Here is an 18,414-nt window from a genome sequence, read left to right as displayed (position 1 = left end):
ATGAAAGGAATTAATATTATGTTACCAAGGTTAAAGGGCTAGGAAAAAGAGGCAATGGGCTGAAAAAATACTGAGGGTCAATGGTTATGCTAGGGTGCAATCCCTTTTTGATCAAAAACAACACACACAGTGCCCACAATGCTTAGTTTCCTAGTAACACTTCACTGGCTGAATGTTAACTGTAGCTTCAAGAACCTGGAAATTTGCCCTGAGATTTGTTCCTGCTGCTATAATGGCCATGGGCACAAATCAGGTAAAAAGAACCCACCGTCCACAGCAGCATTACAAAAATGCGCTAAACAAACAAACACAAAACAAAAGAGATCTCCTGTGCAGAACCTGCTGGCAAGGACAACTCACCTGGCAGAAGTCCCCAGGGGAAGGGAGGTCTCATCTTGTGAGCCCCCATTGACATTTTTGCCTCCTCATAACAGGCAGTCCTTCTACATGGGGAACAATCTACTGGGTGATGGTATATTCTGAAAACAGAAATATTAAGTAAGAAGAAGAAGGAACTCTCATTGGGTAGGGAAATGCCTTCAGAGAAAGGAAATAAATACGCTGTAGAGACAGGGAAAATTGAGGCATCCCTGATGTACCACATCATCTGAGCATTTCTAGCGTTAACATAATCACTAGGAATTCATCCTCAATAGGTATAACTAAGCACATCAGCTTCAGCGATTTACATCTGCCCACATCTGACTGAACTGGAAGCTAAATGGTCTCTCACGTGTCTTCAATTGGCAGGTTTTGAAAAAGAACAGCCAATTTTTCTACAGTTAAAGGAGTGGGAGCTTCTCTCCCATTCTGCCTCTTCCCTTAGTGAAGACTATCTTTGCTATAGTTAATTCTTGTAACCAAGCAAAGATAAACAGAGATGCATTTCTTTTTTTAAAAAATCTACCAGGCTCAGAAACCCAACTCCATTGCCTCTGGAATAGTTAGGACCGTTTCATCCCATATTTTCGATTAGCTTTAAAGAGGGGTTTTAAGTGTGAGAGGACTTTATTCATAGTCTCAAAAGGAACTCGATGTCCAACGTCAGCTATCTTGCACATCGCAAACCTGTACATTGAAAATCTGGCTCTCTGAAGGCATCTGAGCTTGGTCAATCAGATGTTCAGATATCCAGAATTACCATTTGCTTTAGAAAATGTAGTAAGGCCTTTTAAGTGAGTATTAGACTGAGTATTGGAACATCCAGTCCAAGCAAGCAGGATCTAACCACGTCGATCCAAGTGCAGAATGGGAACCTCTTTGACAAAACATCTGCGTCTCCTTGGGATTCTTACCCCAAGCCATGTTTGTGGGTTGTTCTGGGAAGGCAAAAATGTCCAATTTCAGCCCTACGTTAATTTGCAGAGCTACGCTATGCATAAATTTTTCCCATTGTCTAAGCTACAAAGAGAAGAAAATGAGGATACAGAATGATGAACATGACAGAAATATCATATGAGGACAATGGACATAATTCTTGACTTGACAATAGACTATGCAGGACAAAATAAAAAGTAGGAATAAATGACCTTGATCTTTTGGACATCCTGAGATAAAGAATGGGGAAAAGAAGAAAAAGAAGTCCCACAAATAATATTTTCATTTCTTAAAATGGAGATATTTATTTGTTAAGGTAATTAAATCCAAATTATAAATAACATAACAGTTATCTTTGAAAAGGTTCCATCAAAATTAAAAAAAAAAAAAAAAAAAAGTCTGTCCCTTCTGATCATGCTCATTAAGACTCTTCAACTATGAAAAAAGGTATGGATTACTATAAAATTGAGATTAGTTTCTGTCCACTTGCACAAATATTATAAATAAGACTTTCCTTATAAAAATCACGAGATGCTTATGCTATATTTTGTAAAATGCGACTAGAAAAAGACAACAATATACTGTTAATAAATAATACATTCAATAACAAAGATATCTTTGCTATTGAGAGACATCTACACATTTTTGGGTACAGTCACCATAACCACCTGAAAAAGAGACATTCTTTAAAGGAGAATTTCACGCTACTTGAAAATGAACAGACTCTATTGACATAATAGAAAATACATTATTGCCAGGCAAAGAAAGGTAACCCCTTAGTCCTCGTAACAGTGTTAGCCGTCAGCAAACATTTGCTACATTGGAAAGAAGTAGATTGAAGTCCTAATCACAAGACTCTAAACAACAATACATTTTGTGATGTTTAACACACTCCACACAATACCTTTGCCCCTGAGCGTGCCAAAATGATGGTGATTCAAGGAGACACTTATCCAAGCGTTCACGTCATTTTGACACAACATCCAGCCTGTAAAGCTTACATACATCATAAATGATACAATAACTATTACATTTCAGTCACTGGAGATAAAATGAATCCCTGGAATTACACAACCTCAGAGGCATAATAGTTTGCTTATCCACTTTAAAACCATCTCAAGACATCGAACTATTACATTACCATCACACTTTTCAATAAACCGGGCAAGATAAGAAGGAATGGAAATCAAAGTACTGGTATGATGCAAGCGTAAAATTCACCAGCCAACACTGAAGTCCCACATCACCTTGCTCCTTTAGGAATGGCCAGCATTACTAGCTGACACCACTCCTGTTCAAGGGAGCAAAGACTGCAGTTACACCCAGTCCCTAAAGAGACAGAAGACACTTTATGTCAGCCCTGCCTGGGACCTCTTATACCAGCATCAATATAAACCACAGACTGATCCCAAGTCAGCTTGTTTTAACCACATGCTGGGCTCATGCCAAAGACAGGTCTATGGCATTTCAGATTAAGCTGCATTTCACCCTTGCTTCAAGTCTCACTTGTGTTAGTACTCCCTCAGCAGGAAGGGTCACCCTGGGCAAACAAGCCCATCTCATAGCCTTGCAAACTGCGGTGCAACAGGGAGGGGACAGCAGGGTCCTTGCAGCTACAGGCAAAGGCAAGTCAAAGCCAATTGCAACCCTTCAAGCGATGCTTCCTGGGCTGCTTTGGTTCAAATACCCTATTTAGATCACAGACCAAAACAGCAGAGAGTTGGTACAACCCCGATGATGAGCCAGCTGGGCGCTCTCTTGGCAGAAATCACTGACTTCTCATGAATACTTCAATCAGGTAAATGCAAAATTAATAATCAATCTTGAAAAACTTTTGTCCAGCCCACTTCTGTTTCTAGGCAAACTCAAAACTCCTCCTGGACCTGCATGCTTGTGTGTATATGTGTGTGTGTGTGTGTATGCCTACAACAAATGGACGTGAGTTTGCTGTACTTTCACTTTCACTTTGGTTTCCAGCCATAAGCAAGTAGCAAATAGTACCAAAACACATTCACTTATTTCCTGGCACAAGAACAGACTATTGAAGTCTGTGGACTAGAAACACACAACATGGAGTTGTTACCATGTCAGACTGATCTCCCAGCCAACGTAGCCCTGTGAGCCCAAGTCCGGGAAGGAGTCTGATCCTGTCTTTATCATAATGATAAAGCTTACATTACTAGAATCTGCATCCTGGTCATGAAAAGGGAGACAGATGAAAGAGGGTTATGTATAAAAATCACTAGAAGTATCTTCTCCTTTTCATTTGACTTTTCAGTATCTTTACAATACAAAGCTCATACTAATATCCAGCTCATGGACACAACATTAAAAAAGATCACATGCAGTCTTTTACATTCATCATCACCTGCATGCTATATTCCACAGTTCATTATCAAAGCAATGTACCACTCTATAAAAATATCACAGCTAGGCAACTCTAGTTTCTCTCATATCTTTGTTTGTTTTTCACTTGAGCTTTCAGAAATAGCAAGATGAAATCAGTACTGACACAGATTGAAGCAAAGTATATTGTATGCATAAGAAAAAGAACAATTTAAAAGGCCTTGAAGTTACACATGAACATATAATTTCTGTGTCATCATGAACTGCAGACCTGGAGGTGAAAATGACTCTACCACATTTCATTTGGTAACTTAGAAATCCATGTTCTTCCTTAAATAAGTTAAAAAAGTTCAGCAATCTAGGTTTCTAAATGAAAATAGGACACTTTTCTATCCTATGCTTGGAGTGCAAACCAGGGTTTTCAGCAAACTGTCTGCATATTGACCCTCGTGATCTTGACCTGCAAGTGGCTAAAGTAAGACAGGACAATGCTTTGCACTATCTTGCTTTCCACCACAAAAGAAAAAGAGTAGTTGCTATTTGATTGCTATAGCAGTTATACTTGAAGTTTCTTCTGCTTTTCAAAGGCTCCTCCGTCAGCAGGTTTCTGGGCTCACAGCACCACCTGGGGCTCTGTGCCCCAAAGCCAGGTGAGCGTTTACTTGCCAGCAGCTTCCCAGCACCGGCCCTGGCGATGGGCCGCTCTGCCCATGCATGGGGCGATGTCACCCCGCTCCACCATGCCCAGTGGGGAGGCTGTTTCTAAGACTCAAACCTGGCCATCAAGACTACCCTTCCAAGTGGGGTCGGGAAGGCTCCCTGGGGCTGAGCGCCCCAAGACACACGCCGCAAGCCTCGGAGGGGGCAGGTGAAGGTCATGGCTCCCACATGGTGCCTGGCAAGTGGGGCTGGGACCCTGCCAGACATTTCGAGCTGGGCTTCCCATCACCTTCAGCCACTACCAACAGCTCTCTTCTCCTCACAGCCAGACCGTGGCCACCTGGCAACTCACAGGAGTGCCCCAAATCCCACTAGCCCCACTCCTCAACATAAGGCCTGGCCCTGGCTGCGCTCCAGAGCTTCTCCTACAGCCCCATGAGGTTCAAGATCCATGGTCAGGCCCCCAGCACGGGTGCTCAAATTCACGCAAGACAAGACACAGGCAACAGTGCTCACTGTCTCATTTTCTGACCCAGAAATATGTCCCTCAAGGAGAGGACAAACCCCCTTCATTTAAAATGCAGACTACTAGTAAACACCCTAGAGTAACAGACACTTTACAAAGCACAATTCCTTTACATTACACATAGCGATAATTTAGGTATTGGATGCATACAAGACAAACTAATTCACAGGTGAAAAAACATGGAAAATCGCCCTCTCAGATATTATGCTCTATACAGGTGTTCTGCATATTTAGAGATAGGACATTATCTTAGCTATCTACGTGATATACATTTCCCATAAGAATCTGTGACATATTCTCAGAGAAAGATGCAAACAAAAGGAGAAACAAAAAAGAATAAAGACCAATGGAAAAGGGTATGAGTACCAAAGCCAGAAAACAACTAGACTAATATCGATCGGAGTTGTTTATATCCTTGTCCAAGTTAGTAACTGTCATGAGGCATACAATGAAAATGAAAAATATTTTCTCATCCCTACAGAATAGATCATTATTAAGGTTTATTAAAAACTCCTTATTTTTCATTGAAATTGAAAGCAATTTTGGAAATGAATTTGTATTTTACTGATGCCTGATTGACTATGAGACCACTAAAGATTATTGACAAGATTCAAAATTTGACTGCATGCAATCTAGAGTAGAAACAAATGATGCTTATAACCAGATTGGGTTTTATGAAAACCAGAACAATTTTCAGTTCTCAGAGAGTTTGTCAAGACTTCATTGTCTTTCATCACATGTAGTGTCATGAAAAGAAGATACTGTGCACACATAGGAAGAAAGCATAAAACCCACATTTTTAACATGACCAGCATCTGAAATTAGAATTGAGCCTTAGATAAAAAATTCTAGAAGAAAAGAAAACGTGATAAAAAAGATTTCTCCCCTGAAAAAATTATCAGAAAAGAAAAATTGCAGATGAAGAGCGGGCAGAGCGGTGGGTGTCATATCATTGCCTCATTAAAGTTTAACAAAATTATCTGATGATGAGTAGAAACATTAGCAGGATTCATATCCATCATGGACAATAAGTTATTTGAGGATATCTAATTCTGAGATACAGCAATACAGTGGCGAGGCTTCACACTGTAGCAAAATCCTTTTTTCATTTTAACTTGGCTCATACAATATACTTGACAGGCAGAGCAGCATACACATCACTTCCATGCAACTTGCTGAAACAGTTTCTCATACAAGACATGATTTAGAGCATGATTTGATTTCAGATTGTGATACCTTAGTGCAGCAGATGTTTGAAATTCAGTAAGATATCTGCCTTATAACAACAACCAAGGAATGGCATGAAGTACACCTGATTTGTGCTTGTGGAAGAAAATTAGTAGCTTACAGAATAGGCATCTTTAACTAGGTAGCTTAATCTAGCACTGCTTTAAAATATTTTAAATTAAAATTTTCATAGGATGAATTCCTTCAGGTTTGTGAAGAGACAGCTGGTCAAAATCCATACAATTCTATCAACTTGACAAAAGTCAGAACACTAGAAGACAGCAGATTTTGCCGTGTAAATTGAGGGTCTGGGCAGAGAAAAAACTTTCTTTTCCCATTAAAATGCATGACTATTCACTTTCTTAAAAAGCTATGCATTATTTGAAGGTTATGCTCTTGTTGTACTTACTAACAACGAGGCTGGATTTTAACATGGAAGCATAAATTCAGTTGACTAAAAGGGTTTATTCGTTTGCTTGTTTTCACTCTTCAAAACAGTTGAACCTTTATATTTTAGAGCATTTTTGCTTCTTCACATCACTTTCCAAAAATGACTTAACTAACTCTCCAAACACCTCTAAGAGAGCTAAATATTATCTCTATTCACCGGATAGAGAAACCACAGCAGGAAGAAAGAGACCAAACATTCTGGGAGAAGTGGTATCAGAAATAAGAAAGCCTTCTCTTCAATTCTGAGTTAACACAGTGAGTAGTGCTAGAAGGACATGAAATACTGCATGCAAGCAGGATCATGTTCAGTATAAATAAACCTGAAGTGTTTTATGTTTCTTTTCTATGTTTTTAGATTTAGAGGCTGGAGAAAAGTTCACTGTAGTCAGCAGAAGGCGCAGACTAGACCTTAAACAGCTTCTGAACTCAGCGGGTACTGCAAGAACCAAGGGGAAGAGAGGAGAAAGAACAGAGGCCTACTGTCTCTTAATAACTTTAAGTCCTGATTTAGCAAAGCATTTAAATATATTCTTATATCCCCTTATCTTTACCCCTATTCTGATCTTTGCCTAGTTCTTCAAACACGACTACTAAATGGCAGTAGATAAACAGTAATAGATTTCAAAAGAAGATCAGAACCGCTATCCTAATTTTTTTCTTCCTTTTTGACTACATTTGGAATCTGACATTCATTTTTTTTATCTAAGGACACTACATGGAGTAATCTACAATTGGAATTCGTGCAGAAGAAGAGGCTTGAGTACAAAGCTAGACATGCCTAATAACTTGAAACCAGGAGAAAAACTCACATATGTCTTGGCATAGAGACTGTTCATGGTTATTGGTGCATTTCAGCAAGAAATGAGATCATTTTTCACATACACAATATGTGATTTTTTTCAGTAAATATATTTTTTAAACCTCTTGAAGTTACAAATCACTGAGTGAGTTATAATGTTTGAATTTCAGCACTCATTTCAGTTTTCAGTACATCCAAGGTCCAAGTCCTACAAAATCAGTCAATGTATGAGCTTCAGGATCAAAATCCATACTTGTGCACAATTCCCAGCACAAGAGCCCTTATAGAACTAACAAATATCACTCAGGATAGGTGAGACATTAAGCCAGCAGAGCTGCGGATAAAAGGTCTTTTTTTTTTTTTTTTTTTTTATGGTCAGTGGAGCACATTGGGTATCATCTGCTGAAACTCCAGAATTCAAGAGGCAGCAGTCAACTCACATGTATGCAGCAGCCCTGACAGACGATGCCAAAAGCCTGGAAACTAGTTATCTTCTGTCAGTTTTGCTCAGCATACTAAAAGTTAAGGGTATCCAAAAAGAAAACTTCTCCTCTTGAAAAAAGTATTTATTTTCATTGCATATAAGTATTATAAATAAAGTTTTCAAGCATTTTCTCCAGAAATAATACATGCAGACAGAAAAAGAGATCGGGGTTGTGGCACTCTTGCAGCATGCTGAAATGCTAGTTCAAGACCTCTGTATGCCTGATATTGAGCAGGGACTTGAATCAGGGTCTCAGTATTGCAGACGATATTATTCTAACCAGAATCTCTTTTCTTCTGTGCATCTAATTTTTTAGTGAAAGTGTTTCCTTTATTATGAAGGTAATCAAACAATAACAAAGCTTCACAGGGAATATGTGAATTTCCTGACTTCTTGCTTAGTTTAAAACATTTGAGGTATCTGTAATGACTGCTTTCCAATAAACTGAAAAGACAACGATGCAGCTCATTTTTGCTGTGGACCCCATCTGAGGAAAACAATCCATTGAATGTACAATCAGAAATCAACAGGAACTCTTCAAAAAGTACTTCTATGTTTTATTCAACAGTGGCCTGTTCATAAACCAGAGAACACTTATTTGTGGTGGCACTTTCTTATAGCTCCCTTTAAATTCACAATTGTTAAATCTAGTTTAAAAGAAAAAAAGGTTTAACTTGAAAGGTGAAAATGCCAAATTAAATAGAAAATGCTGGGTGATCTGACTGTGAAGCTTCACTTGCCTCAGTGGGACTGAGACAGAATAAATACTCAGCTCAACAGAAAGCTGACCAGCTCCACCACAGCAGGGAGTACACGTAAATTACTTTAAGATGCAGTTTTAATAGGTCCTTCTGAGACTTGCCAGAGATTGAAAGCGTTTCAGGGCAAGAAACCGGCTGGTCGCCAAAGGAGCGAGCTTTGCTCATTCCCCATGCACTTGCCCAGCACTTGTGCAGGGGAAGCAGAAAAGCGCTGGCCTTGCCGCAGGGCCAGTTATCTAGGACCTGCTTTACAACGTCACTCGCTGAATCTAGCCACAGCAGACCCAAACGGAGCTGCTCCAGTGACCACGACATCCCAGCAGCTCAATAGCCTCCTCCTTATGCAGCACCGTCCTGAATGCACCCCAGGACTTACAGGAGGACTCTTTGCTGCCCCCAAGCGCACGCCAGTTTGCGTCCACACTGCTGAGCTGGGCTGGCCCCCAGCTGACACTGGGGCACCACTTCGAACAGCATTCGTTGGCACTGGGCAAAACCACACCAGTATGCGCATAGGCAAACTGTATGGCCTATGGGCCAGTGCTCAGGCTTGTGGCCTGCCCTTTACAGGTTAGCCTTGCAGCCACAGCCTGGGTGTTTTCACAGCCCCAAGCAGACTTCAGAGCATGCAGTCCATGTCCAGAAAAAACATGAATCACTATGTGGAGTGCTCGTCTCCCTCCTCCAATGGCAGAGGGAACCTATGCAACAACTTCTAATTAAGAACACAATTTCTATTTAGCTGAAAAGAGAATGAGATTCATTTTTAAGCATTCACTAAGCTTAAGAGGTTGAATACACTAGGGCTCAATGTGCAGTAATAAAAACTGAAGAATATGAAGAATATGAAGAATCAGGGATGAATAAGTAACTGCTTCACTTCCCATTGCTGCTGAGGAAATATCAGCTAGGGAGAACAGGTTGAACTTCCTGTTGGTATTTGTATTTCTTTGGGGAAAACCAGTTTGCTAATATTAAACTAACATGCCAGTAGGCCTTTAATCAGTTGTGCACTTTAAAAACTACCAAAAGTGAAACATTTGGCAGATTCCACATGACAAAATCTGGGAAATCAAGGAAACGGAAGTTATTTTAAAGCAATTGCTATTGCTTTAAAAACACAGCCTTCTTCCACCCTCTTTTTGGTCTCCAGTGATGGAATTATCAAAACCTAAATGGAAATCATATTTTGGATTCGGAGCTAGCTAGCTTTCATCAGATTTATCAATCACTTTAGTAGAAAAGATGGTTCAAAAAGGCAGAGTATATTAGCTTCCTTGTAGCTGATTTTTTAAATCACACTTCTAACCCCAAGGAGGATGGTCATCAGGAAGGAGAGGGAAGAGAAATCCTTTGGAGTGACCTCTTGGGTCATTCATACAAACGCAGGGGATATCAGAGGGAGATCTGATGGAACCACACAACGTTAGGAACAGGAAGGTCACAGCACTTTAGGGTAGCCACAGTCCTCAAAGCATCCACTGCACATTCATCAAACAGGGGACCAAGGACTCCTGGACAAGGTCCGCTGAATTTTGTTTACCAGAAAGCATCAACTAATGGAAATTCCACCAAATCTTTTTATGAAGGTGATGATGACTCAGGATAATAAGCTGGTCAGACCATTTATGTATCTGTTTTGGGGGGAATGGAAGGAGAGAAGAGACTGTAAAGAAGGATTTTTCATTATCATTCTTCATTCTAATTTCTCTTTCTGTTTAATCAGAGTTTCACTTATAGCAATAGCTGCCATCACATTTTGCTTTGCTGCCATTCTGCAGGAAACCATAAGGTAGGTCATAGGTAGTCCATTTTTCAGAGTCACCACCTGAAGAAAATATCCAATGGTTGCTTAGAGCCAGGGATCTTTATCAAGAACTGCTAGAGTGCAATTTGTTGCACTACTGATTTGATCTTCAATCTTTCCAGCATCATCCAGCTCTTCAAGAACTGCCTGTCCTTCATACTACTTGGACTTCCAATACCTACTAATCTATCAAGCTGAAGAGGAGCACTAGGCAGGCAGCAATTAGTCAGATACATTTGCCTTCATCATCTCGACTTCTAGATCAAGTTTCCTCACTCCCGTTCTCGTTGTTAATCATAGGAAAGGGTGACCCAGATATTAAACCAGATGTCTATACATATGTATAGAGGGAAGGGTTGCATGTAACTACCATACTGCGCAAATATAGTTTTTTTTTTAAAAAAAAAACAGATGCTGCACTTAGTTCCACCTTTCACAGAGGTACACACTCAGCAGTACATGTTATGACACCATTTTGATGAAGCTAACAAAAGGCGTGAAAGTAGTCACATTAACAAAATAGCTAATGCTTCCATATTCTACAAAAGTGAAGCTGTAACAATGGCTTGGACCTTTGACTCTTGTAGCTGGTTCAGCCCAAACTAGCTATCTTTGTTTCAGCAAAAATACAAAAATACATCGCTCATGAATAAGGGTCCTTAGAATTACAGCAAGGTCTGTGGCAATTTATAAATGCTTTTATTGTCATGATTATCCCCCCTCCTCATGGTTTTATTTTGCTTGCTCTTATTGCTTGTCTGTTTTAGAATGGGCTCCACAAGATTCATAATCAACAGAAATGAGAAGTTTTATGTTGTTTTGGCACAAGTTCCTACATTGGCCCTGATTTACTCAAAAGCATATACACATTACAAAGATTTTACCTGGAATGATTTCAGTGCTGAATATCTTCCAGGCACACCTCTTGTAAAGGGATTTTAATTCATTCTACTCACAATCTAGGAGCAATATTTCCCATGCAGAGCAATGATTCTAGTGTTTCTGCACCCTGTCACATCTATGACAAAATTAATATCGAAGTACATTAACAAGTCTTTTGGCAAGTCTGGACTGGGTTTTATGGGAGATGAATTGCAGTAGTTTTCACCCTGGCAAAGACTTGTGTAGCTTTAATTACACTATCAGAGAAATTCAGGGACTGGCAGGGTAAACGGAGAAGCTGGAGCCATGAATTTCACTTACAAAATAAACATTAAGATTTCAATTCACTTCAAGGAAAATACAGCAACACAAGCACTGAGATTTGATTAAGGGCACTGCTATCAAAACGACTGCACTGTGCACAATTGCGCTGTGATCAATCAGTAGGGATGGATATAACAGATGGATATAACTGCTCTGTCCAAAGTTTGCCATGACCATGGGATGCTAGTTTCTCATGGTTAACAGTTAGCTTCCTCGATGTGATTGCACCTGTGTTTAAGCAGAAGAACAGTCCCATCTTATGGTGCGGCCTCCCTCCCAAAGAGGCAGACAGCATCAATCCAACTGCATGCAACTCTGTATTTCACGTCAGCGGCCCTATACCTGGATCCCACTACCCTGAAATGTGAACAAGGCAAGCTTTACGCTGTGAGCAGCAGAACGGAGAGAGCCTATTTCCTCAAAGATTTTTGTCACACAGCTGCCACTCTCACGTCCCCAGCTGCTTTTCATTTTTACTGTCACTGCTCTTGCCACAAAAGACTTTCAGGGCCCTCCTGTGTCCCTTTCTACTTGCTGGGCAAAAGGCCGCTGCTGGCCAGTAGGTTTGTTGGACTGACAAGTCAGCCAACTTACACAGTCTTCTGTTGAGCTCACACTGCAGTCTTTCTCTCAAAAGGGGCATTTATTTTTGTTTCTCTCCTTCCCCAAGCTGCCTGTTTTCTTGGAAGTTATAGAAAGTTATTTAACCTTGAAACCTTTACTGTCCTGTCAAATGTGGCTGTCTTTGTAAGATCCAGTTATATTCACTACAGATAAATGTGAATAGAGCCAGAATTATCAAGTCTTCTGACACTAATCATGGGTATCACACACAGCTTGGGCTTCTTCTAGCCCCCTCATTTTTTGAAAACTATCTCCTTGCAAACATCAGGATTTTGGACATCAAAAAGGACTCAGAAAGACCACAGGCTACAGGTTCAGTCTGCTTCAGTCATACAGAGATGGGGAATACAACATTTTCAGATCCCCAGGGTGCTGGTTGAAAATAAACAAACCAGGCATTATGCAACACTGCATTGACTTTTCCTATGAAAAATACTTCTTTTCTCTTGTTCTTCTAACCAGGTTATTTTCCCAGAACATGGGAGAAAGGATTTCCAAATACCAAAAGGGCCAATAAAGGGGCATTTTTTCCCTACTCTCCTCATTCCCACCACCCCCAAGGAAATGCTGGTATCCTCTGAAATGCCATTTTAACACATCCTATTTTGAGTGTTGTCCTCATAGATAATGTCTTCTTTAAAGCATTAAAAAGTGCAAAACTTGGCATGTACAATGAAAACCATGCAGTCATCTGTTGTTCTCCAAGAAAGGCAGCTCAGTAAAAACTTGCTGTAACAAGCAGTAAAAAAATACTTCAGTTTCAGATCCTCTCTCCCTGAGTACCCATATTGTAAATACAACAAACACAACCCAAGTGAAAGAATTATCTGATGAAGCAATATTCCATCAGTGTGTTGACTGCACTTTTTAAAAAATATGGACAAAGATAAAATGGGTTATAGAAGCACATTCAGATTTTACCAGACCAATCTCTAAAACACCATTTAATCCAAATCTCCACTTTACAGTTTAGAACTGCACTATAATCCTGTGGAAAAATGCCCACTTTATATTTGGAAAATTAATTTCTAGAAAGAGGATTTTATTCTGAAATGCAGGTTTAAAAAGCAAAAATGCTTTTTTTTCCAGTGTCCTACAGTAATAGCTAAATTATTCATATTTAAAGAAGAGTCACGGTTTCTGTTTTTTTTAATGATATCTATATAACTTGTAGCTGGCATTCTACAAAGAGAGAGGTTGTCAACATATGATAGGACGCATCCCCCAAAATACTAGCACTTTGGAGCTAAAACAGGTAACACAGGAAATTGTTGTGGAAACCTGGTAACAGTTTTGTTGTTTCAACATCTTGACTAGAATTTCAGCTACTAATGATGGAAGTATGAGAAAGAGTACACTAATCTGGATTTAAAAGTCAATGGTGATAACACCTTGCAGCAGAAATTGCACTGTAGAGTGAACTAGTATTCTCTTCTTGTCCTACAGTGCTTAAACAAACAAACAAAAACATTTCTCATTTACATGGCAATAGGATCATCTGCTCTCCAATTAATAACCAAAAATAAAACACTCCTTTAGGCACTGCACTGACTAGAGCAGCCTAAGTGAAACGTGTACCCTTACATAATTCACTGATTGCAAGGAGAATTACTGCATTACATAAGCACTTAGCATTTCCTTTTTTTCCTGCTGGCTATGTAGTTTCTGAGTGCTCCCAAAGGCTGTTTTATTTTTCAGACTATCTTTGACCAGAGACAATCTTGCAAGAAAAGTACAAGTCTTTAAGGCCAACATTACAATCCAAACAGAAGAAGAGCTAGTCACACAGAGAAAGAATTTTCAGCTCATTTTAAATGACACTTACATTCATTTCTGCAGTTTTTTCTGCTATAAGCAAATGAAGAACCTCCTTCTGCATTCCACTGAACACCTCATATCCCCTTGACAATCAACGTGTGTCTGGAGTCCAAACGAATACAGAATTAATCCCAAAGGCTAGACAACAAAACAGGTCAGGAGCAACCCCTACTACAAAAGTCAGTGCGGAAATCTTGTAACAGACCAACTTAAACCAGAGTGTATTTAATGTTTCTTTTTTCTTTTTCTTTTTTTTTTGTAGCACAATGCAAGTTTTATTTTCAACACAGTTTCCCTTAACCAGCTCTTGCCCATGATACAGAATTAGCATAACTACACGTGCAATGACCTAAACTACCCTGATAAATTCTACAACAAGCAGGTCTGTCCCTGCTCAGTAGCAGGGCATTCCTAAGACATTTTTCTACCAGATTCTCAGCACCCTTAATTCTCCCAAGAGTCATTGGTGGAGCTGATGATACGCGGCTCCTGTGGCTTTCAAGCTTTTCCTTCCTTCCCTCTACCAAAAAAGAAAAGAAAAAGAAAAAGAAAGAAAGAAGGAGGAAACCACACACACTCCTATGTACATACACACACACACACACACACACACGCACGCTCCTACATAGAGAAAAAAAAGAAAAAGGGTAAGAAAGTTGTGAGGTGCCAATCTGGAATGAAATGGATTTTTGAACAGACAGTCATATTTGGCACTGTCAGCAAAAGCTCGTGGGTGGCCCTGTTTCTCTCTGAGTCTTAATGCCCTTTTACATTGGTCATTTAAAAACATCACCCAGAAAGTTCAGCTATGTTGCTTTCGACATTAGTTTCACAGTACTGCTGAATGGACTCCATGGGGAGATTCTTTTCCCCTCACCCCAGTTCCATAGAACATTATACATTAAGGACGTTTTCCGTTTGGCCTTCAAGTAGCATTTTTATGGTCCATGCAAATCCGTAATTATTCTTCCCTTCAAAAAGGATCAACAGAAAACAGAGTCCTCTTTCTGGAGGGCATGAAAATTAAAAACTATTGGATCTCCCAAACCGACCCCTACAATCCTTAGGCAGCAGACTAGATTAAAGGGTCCTCACATTGTTCTAGCTGCATTCTCAGGACACCACTTTTATGAAGAAACCAGAGCTGTAGAAATTCCTCTGGCATGGCATGGAATCCAGAATCGGGCAAGACATTGTCATAGTAGTGATGGCTAATAAACTTCCCATGCAGGTCCACTGAGAAAGGCCAGAAGCCATAAATTGTTACTTCTTCACACAGGCCAAGGGCGGCACTGACTAGGAAAAGTCCCGTGGAAAGCCGTTTGGCATGGATACCTTTGCTCTTCCAGAACTTGCCAATGTCACGCAGGAAATTGGGGTTGGCGAAAAGCACCGTCTGCTTGGCACCGAAGTCCTCCAGGGTATAATAGACACGTAGGGAGGGTCCTGTCCCTGTCTTCATCGAGAAGGCTGGCATATAGATATAGCTGTGATTATACACTTTAACGCTGTCCACAAACGCTTTTCTAGACCAAAGCAAATTCTGGAACCTGTAAAACAACAAAGAAAAGCATGTTGCTCACATACAGGTTTTTCCACTCAGGTCAGAATCCACCAAAAAGATGCTTTTCCTAAATACACTTAAAATTAAGTGCAGGCTTTTCCTTAGCCCAGAGAAAGTCCAGACAAACTTCTCACTGTCTGACACTGCCTTTCTTCTGAAAACATAAACTCAAAGAGACAGTTGAAAACTATCTGGTCCCCAGCTAAAACCAAAAACCAAAATATTTCTGATTTAATCTGGTCAAAAAAAAAAGCCAAAGGAACTCTGATAATTTTCCTGGAAATCAATAATCTTCAGTGACAGTTTTATTTTTCTCCAAAATCCAACTTATTTTTTTGGGCACAGAAGTCTTTAAAAGCCACTTCGAAAATCCACATTGCTCTTGTTTTTTAAAGGTATACTAAAAAAGGATCCGAGCTACATTCTGAACAAGCAATGCTAAGAAATATTTAGATATGAACACTGGTTTTATAAAACTTGCAAGACATTTATTTTTATTATGCCCCTATTGTAACTTATATCTGTGTTAGGTTATGTGACTGTAGCAGTTAATTCTCATTCTGGAACTGACAGAAATCTCAAAGAAAGTATTTCTTACAAACTAGTAAAACAGAAAGTTAATGAATTGTTTAAGATAAGTGGCACCATAAAAATTTAGTGACATGCACGAAATGATACTCAGAACTGACATTTAACATGGTGCAAGTTGCATGTTGAATAGGTTTAAAATCCGTTGATATTTGCAGTGTGTAAGTTAAAGCACAGACCACTGGGCAACTATGAAGAGGGCAGTAAATAGGTACAAATTATTTCTCTACTATGATAGTCTTCTCATCTCTAGATATAAAAGTTGCATCAGGTTAAGTTTGTTGCATCATTATTAAATTGCTAATAGTCATTTACTGATGTCTATTTTATCCCTGACTTTAGACCTATATATTACTTCGAAAATAGTATTTTATCAAGAATATAACCTTACCATGCCATACACTTCTGGATATGTCAAGATGAATGAGATATCTGGCAGGAAATTCTAGGTCATTTACACAGTCCTTATGTTTATTACATTGCATTAGATTCAACTGATGTAGAGGTGAGTCACAGGTAAAATCCAATACCGAGACCACACACCTATTAAGTAACAGGAGTCACCTGCTTGTCCTAGGGTTATGGACTGTATCGGAGGATGCTTTTGCATGAGAAAATCACCATGGTTTGCTCTTCAGAGTCTGATTTCTTTTTAGAGTCCAAGCAAACTTCACAGCACCTATACACTTCAGCATGCACGCAATATCCACGACTTTAAAGGCCACTGTATTTCTGCACAGTCCTCACATTCACTTCTCTCCTATCAACTGGGTTGCTCTCCCATACATGATCCCTAATATTTTCTCAGTTCACAAATGTCTGTCTTGTTTTTGTTGCTCCATCCTCTCTCTCGGCTTCTTGCAGCTAAGGCACATGTACGTGTCATGACTAATTTCATAGTCACACAGCAGAGGACTCAGAACAAGCAAGTTGAGACAGCAGCACTGGATATTTTTTCTTTTCTCTTCCACAGGCAGAGAGATAGGTAAAAGAATATCTTTTTCAAAGGGATATGATGAGATCAATTCTGTGTATAAACTTCTTGGAAACAAGAACAGCAAGAATCACATGCACGGCAAGATACACAGATTTGAACACGATGAAATATGACCTGAAGAAGCACTGGATAAAATTTCAGCTGAAACAACTGCCAACAAAAAATACAGCTACAGCACCATCCAAAGGTCTCATGAACATGTGTCATCTTCACTGAAGCCTTTATTTTGGCAGAAAACTCAAAATATTCCAAGCAAGTTGAAAGATTTTGTTGACATTTTTAGAACACAATCTTTGGGCTTCTGATTTGCTACAAGTTTCTTTCAAAATTTCCTTCAAGTCTTTTTAGAAAACATACACCAAAAAGACACTCAAAGAAAACTCATAGGGATGGTGAAATAAACCATTCTGTTCAAACTGGAACCAATTTGAATTCCCTGTGAATTGAAATTTGGTTTTAGGCATTTTGTTTCAAATTAACTTGAAACAAAAGCAAAGTGCATCCCATGTTTCTTTTTGAGTTAGGAGTTCTCCAACTGCTAACGAACTTTCAGTGCACAGGATTAGACTACAGATATTCTGATGCAAAAACCCTAAAATGAGCCAAGTCTGGATCTTCTGTTTTGCTCTATAGACCTGCTCCTACTGCACCGTGCTATTTGCTAATAACAAGTAGACAAAGCCACTGACATCCAAACAAGAAATCAATTCAATCTGAATATACAAACTACAACAATAAAAATCATTTCATAACTTATTACATTTGGCATTTTTCTCTCTAGAAATAGCCAAGATACAGTTGTATGTAGCAGGTCAGCCAAGAGTAAAGTGCCCTGGCAGAATTTCATTGTCTACTGGTACCTTCTTGTACAAGCCCTCTCACTCCATTACTATTAGACCTTCAACTATGCGTTCCCCAAAACAGTCTTTACAGATTTCTCTCCCTAAAGATCCCTGGAGGAGGACCACCTGCTGATCCTCTACCTGATTATCAGGTATAGGAACTGTGACTCTTTACCTCGTACTATCAAAATTGTTCCATTTTGATCAGAACACAGTCACTAAGGGAGGCAAAAATCTCTCGCTTAATACTTGCAATATTCGCCTGGGAGATAAGAGTCTCAGTATCCAAACCCTGTTCTAAAGACTGTCTAATTGTTTATAAAGCCAGAATAAGATCAGCAGCAGACTTTCAGGGCATCTCTCTCCATAACTTGGGGTATCCACTGGGAGATGTAGGT

General features: G+C 39.5%; 1 protein-coding gene across 1 annotated transcript in view; it reads right to left on the bottom strand.

Annotated features, from left to right (window-relative positions):
- Positions 1-1,596: 1,596 nt before the first annotated feature.
- The window catches only part of ST8SIA1 (ST8 alpha-N-acetyl-neuraminide alpha-2,8-sialyltransferase 1), a 134,942-nt gene continuing 118,124 nt past the window's right edge, over positions 1,597-18,414 (bottom strand). Inside the window, exon 5 of the mRNA XM_026092689.2 lies at positions 1,597-15,575. Coding sequence (XP_025948474.2) covers positions 15,101-15,575 — 475 coding nt within the window. The 3' untranslated portion in view covers positions 1,597-15,100. The remainder of the gene's footprint in view (positions 15,576-18,414) is intronic.

This window comes from Dromaius novaehollandiae, chromosome 1, assembly GCF_036370855.1.
Source record: "Dromaius novaehollandiae isolate bDroNov1 chromosome 1, bDroNov1.hap1, whole genome shotgun sequence".
Taxonomy (NCBI): domain Eukaryota; kingdom Metazoa; phylum Chordata; class Aves; order Casuariiformes; family Dromaiidae; genus Dromaius; species Dromaius novaehollandiae.
The sequence above is the reverse complement of the archived record's forward strand: the minus strand, read 5'-3'. Positions and strand labels throughout refer to the sequence as shown.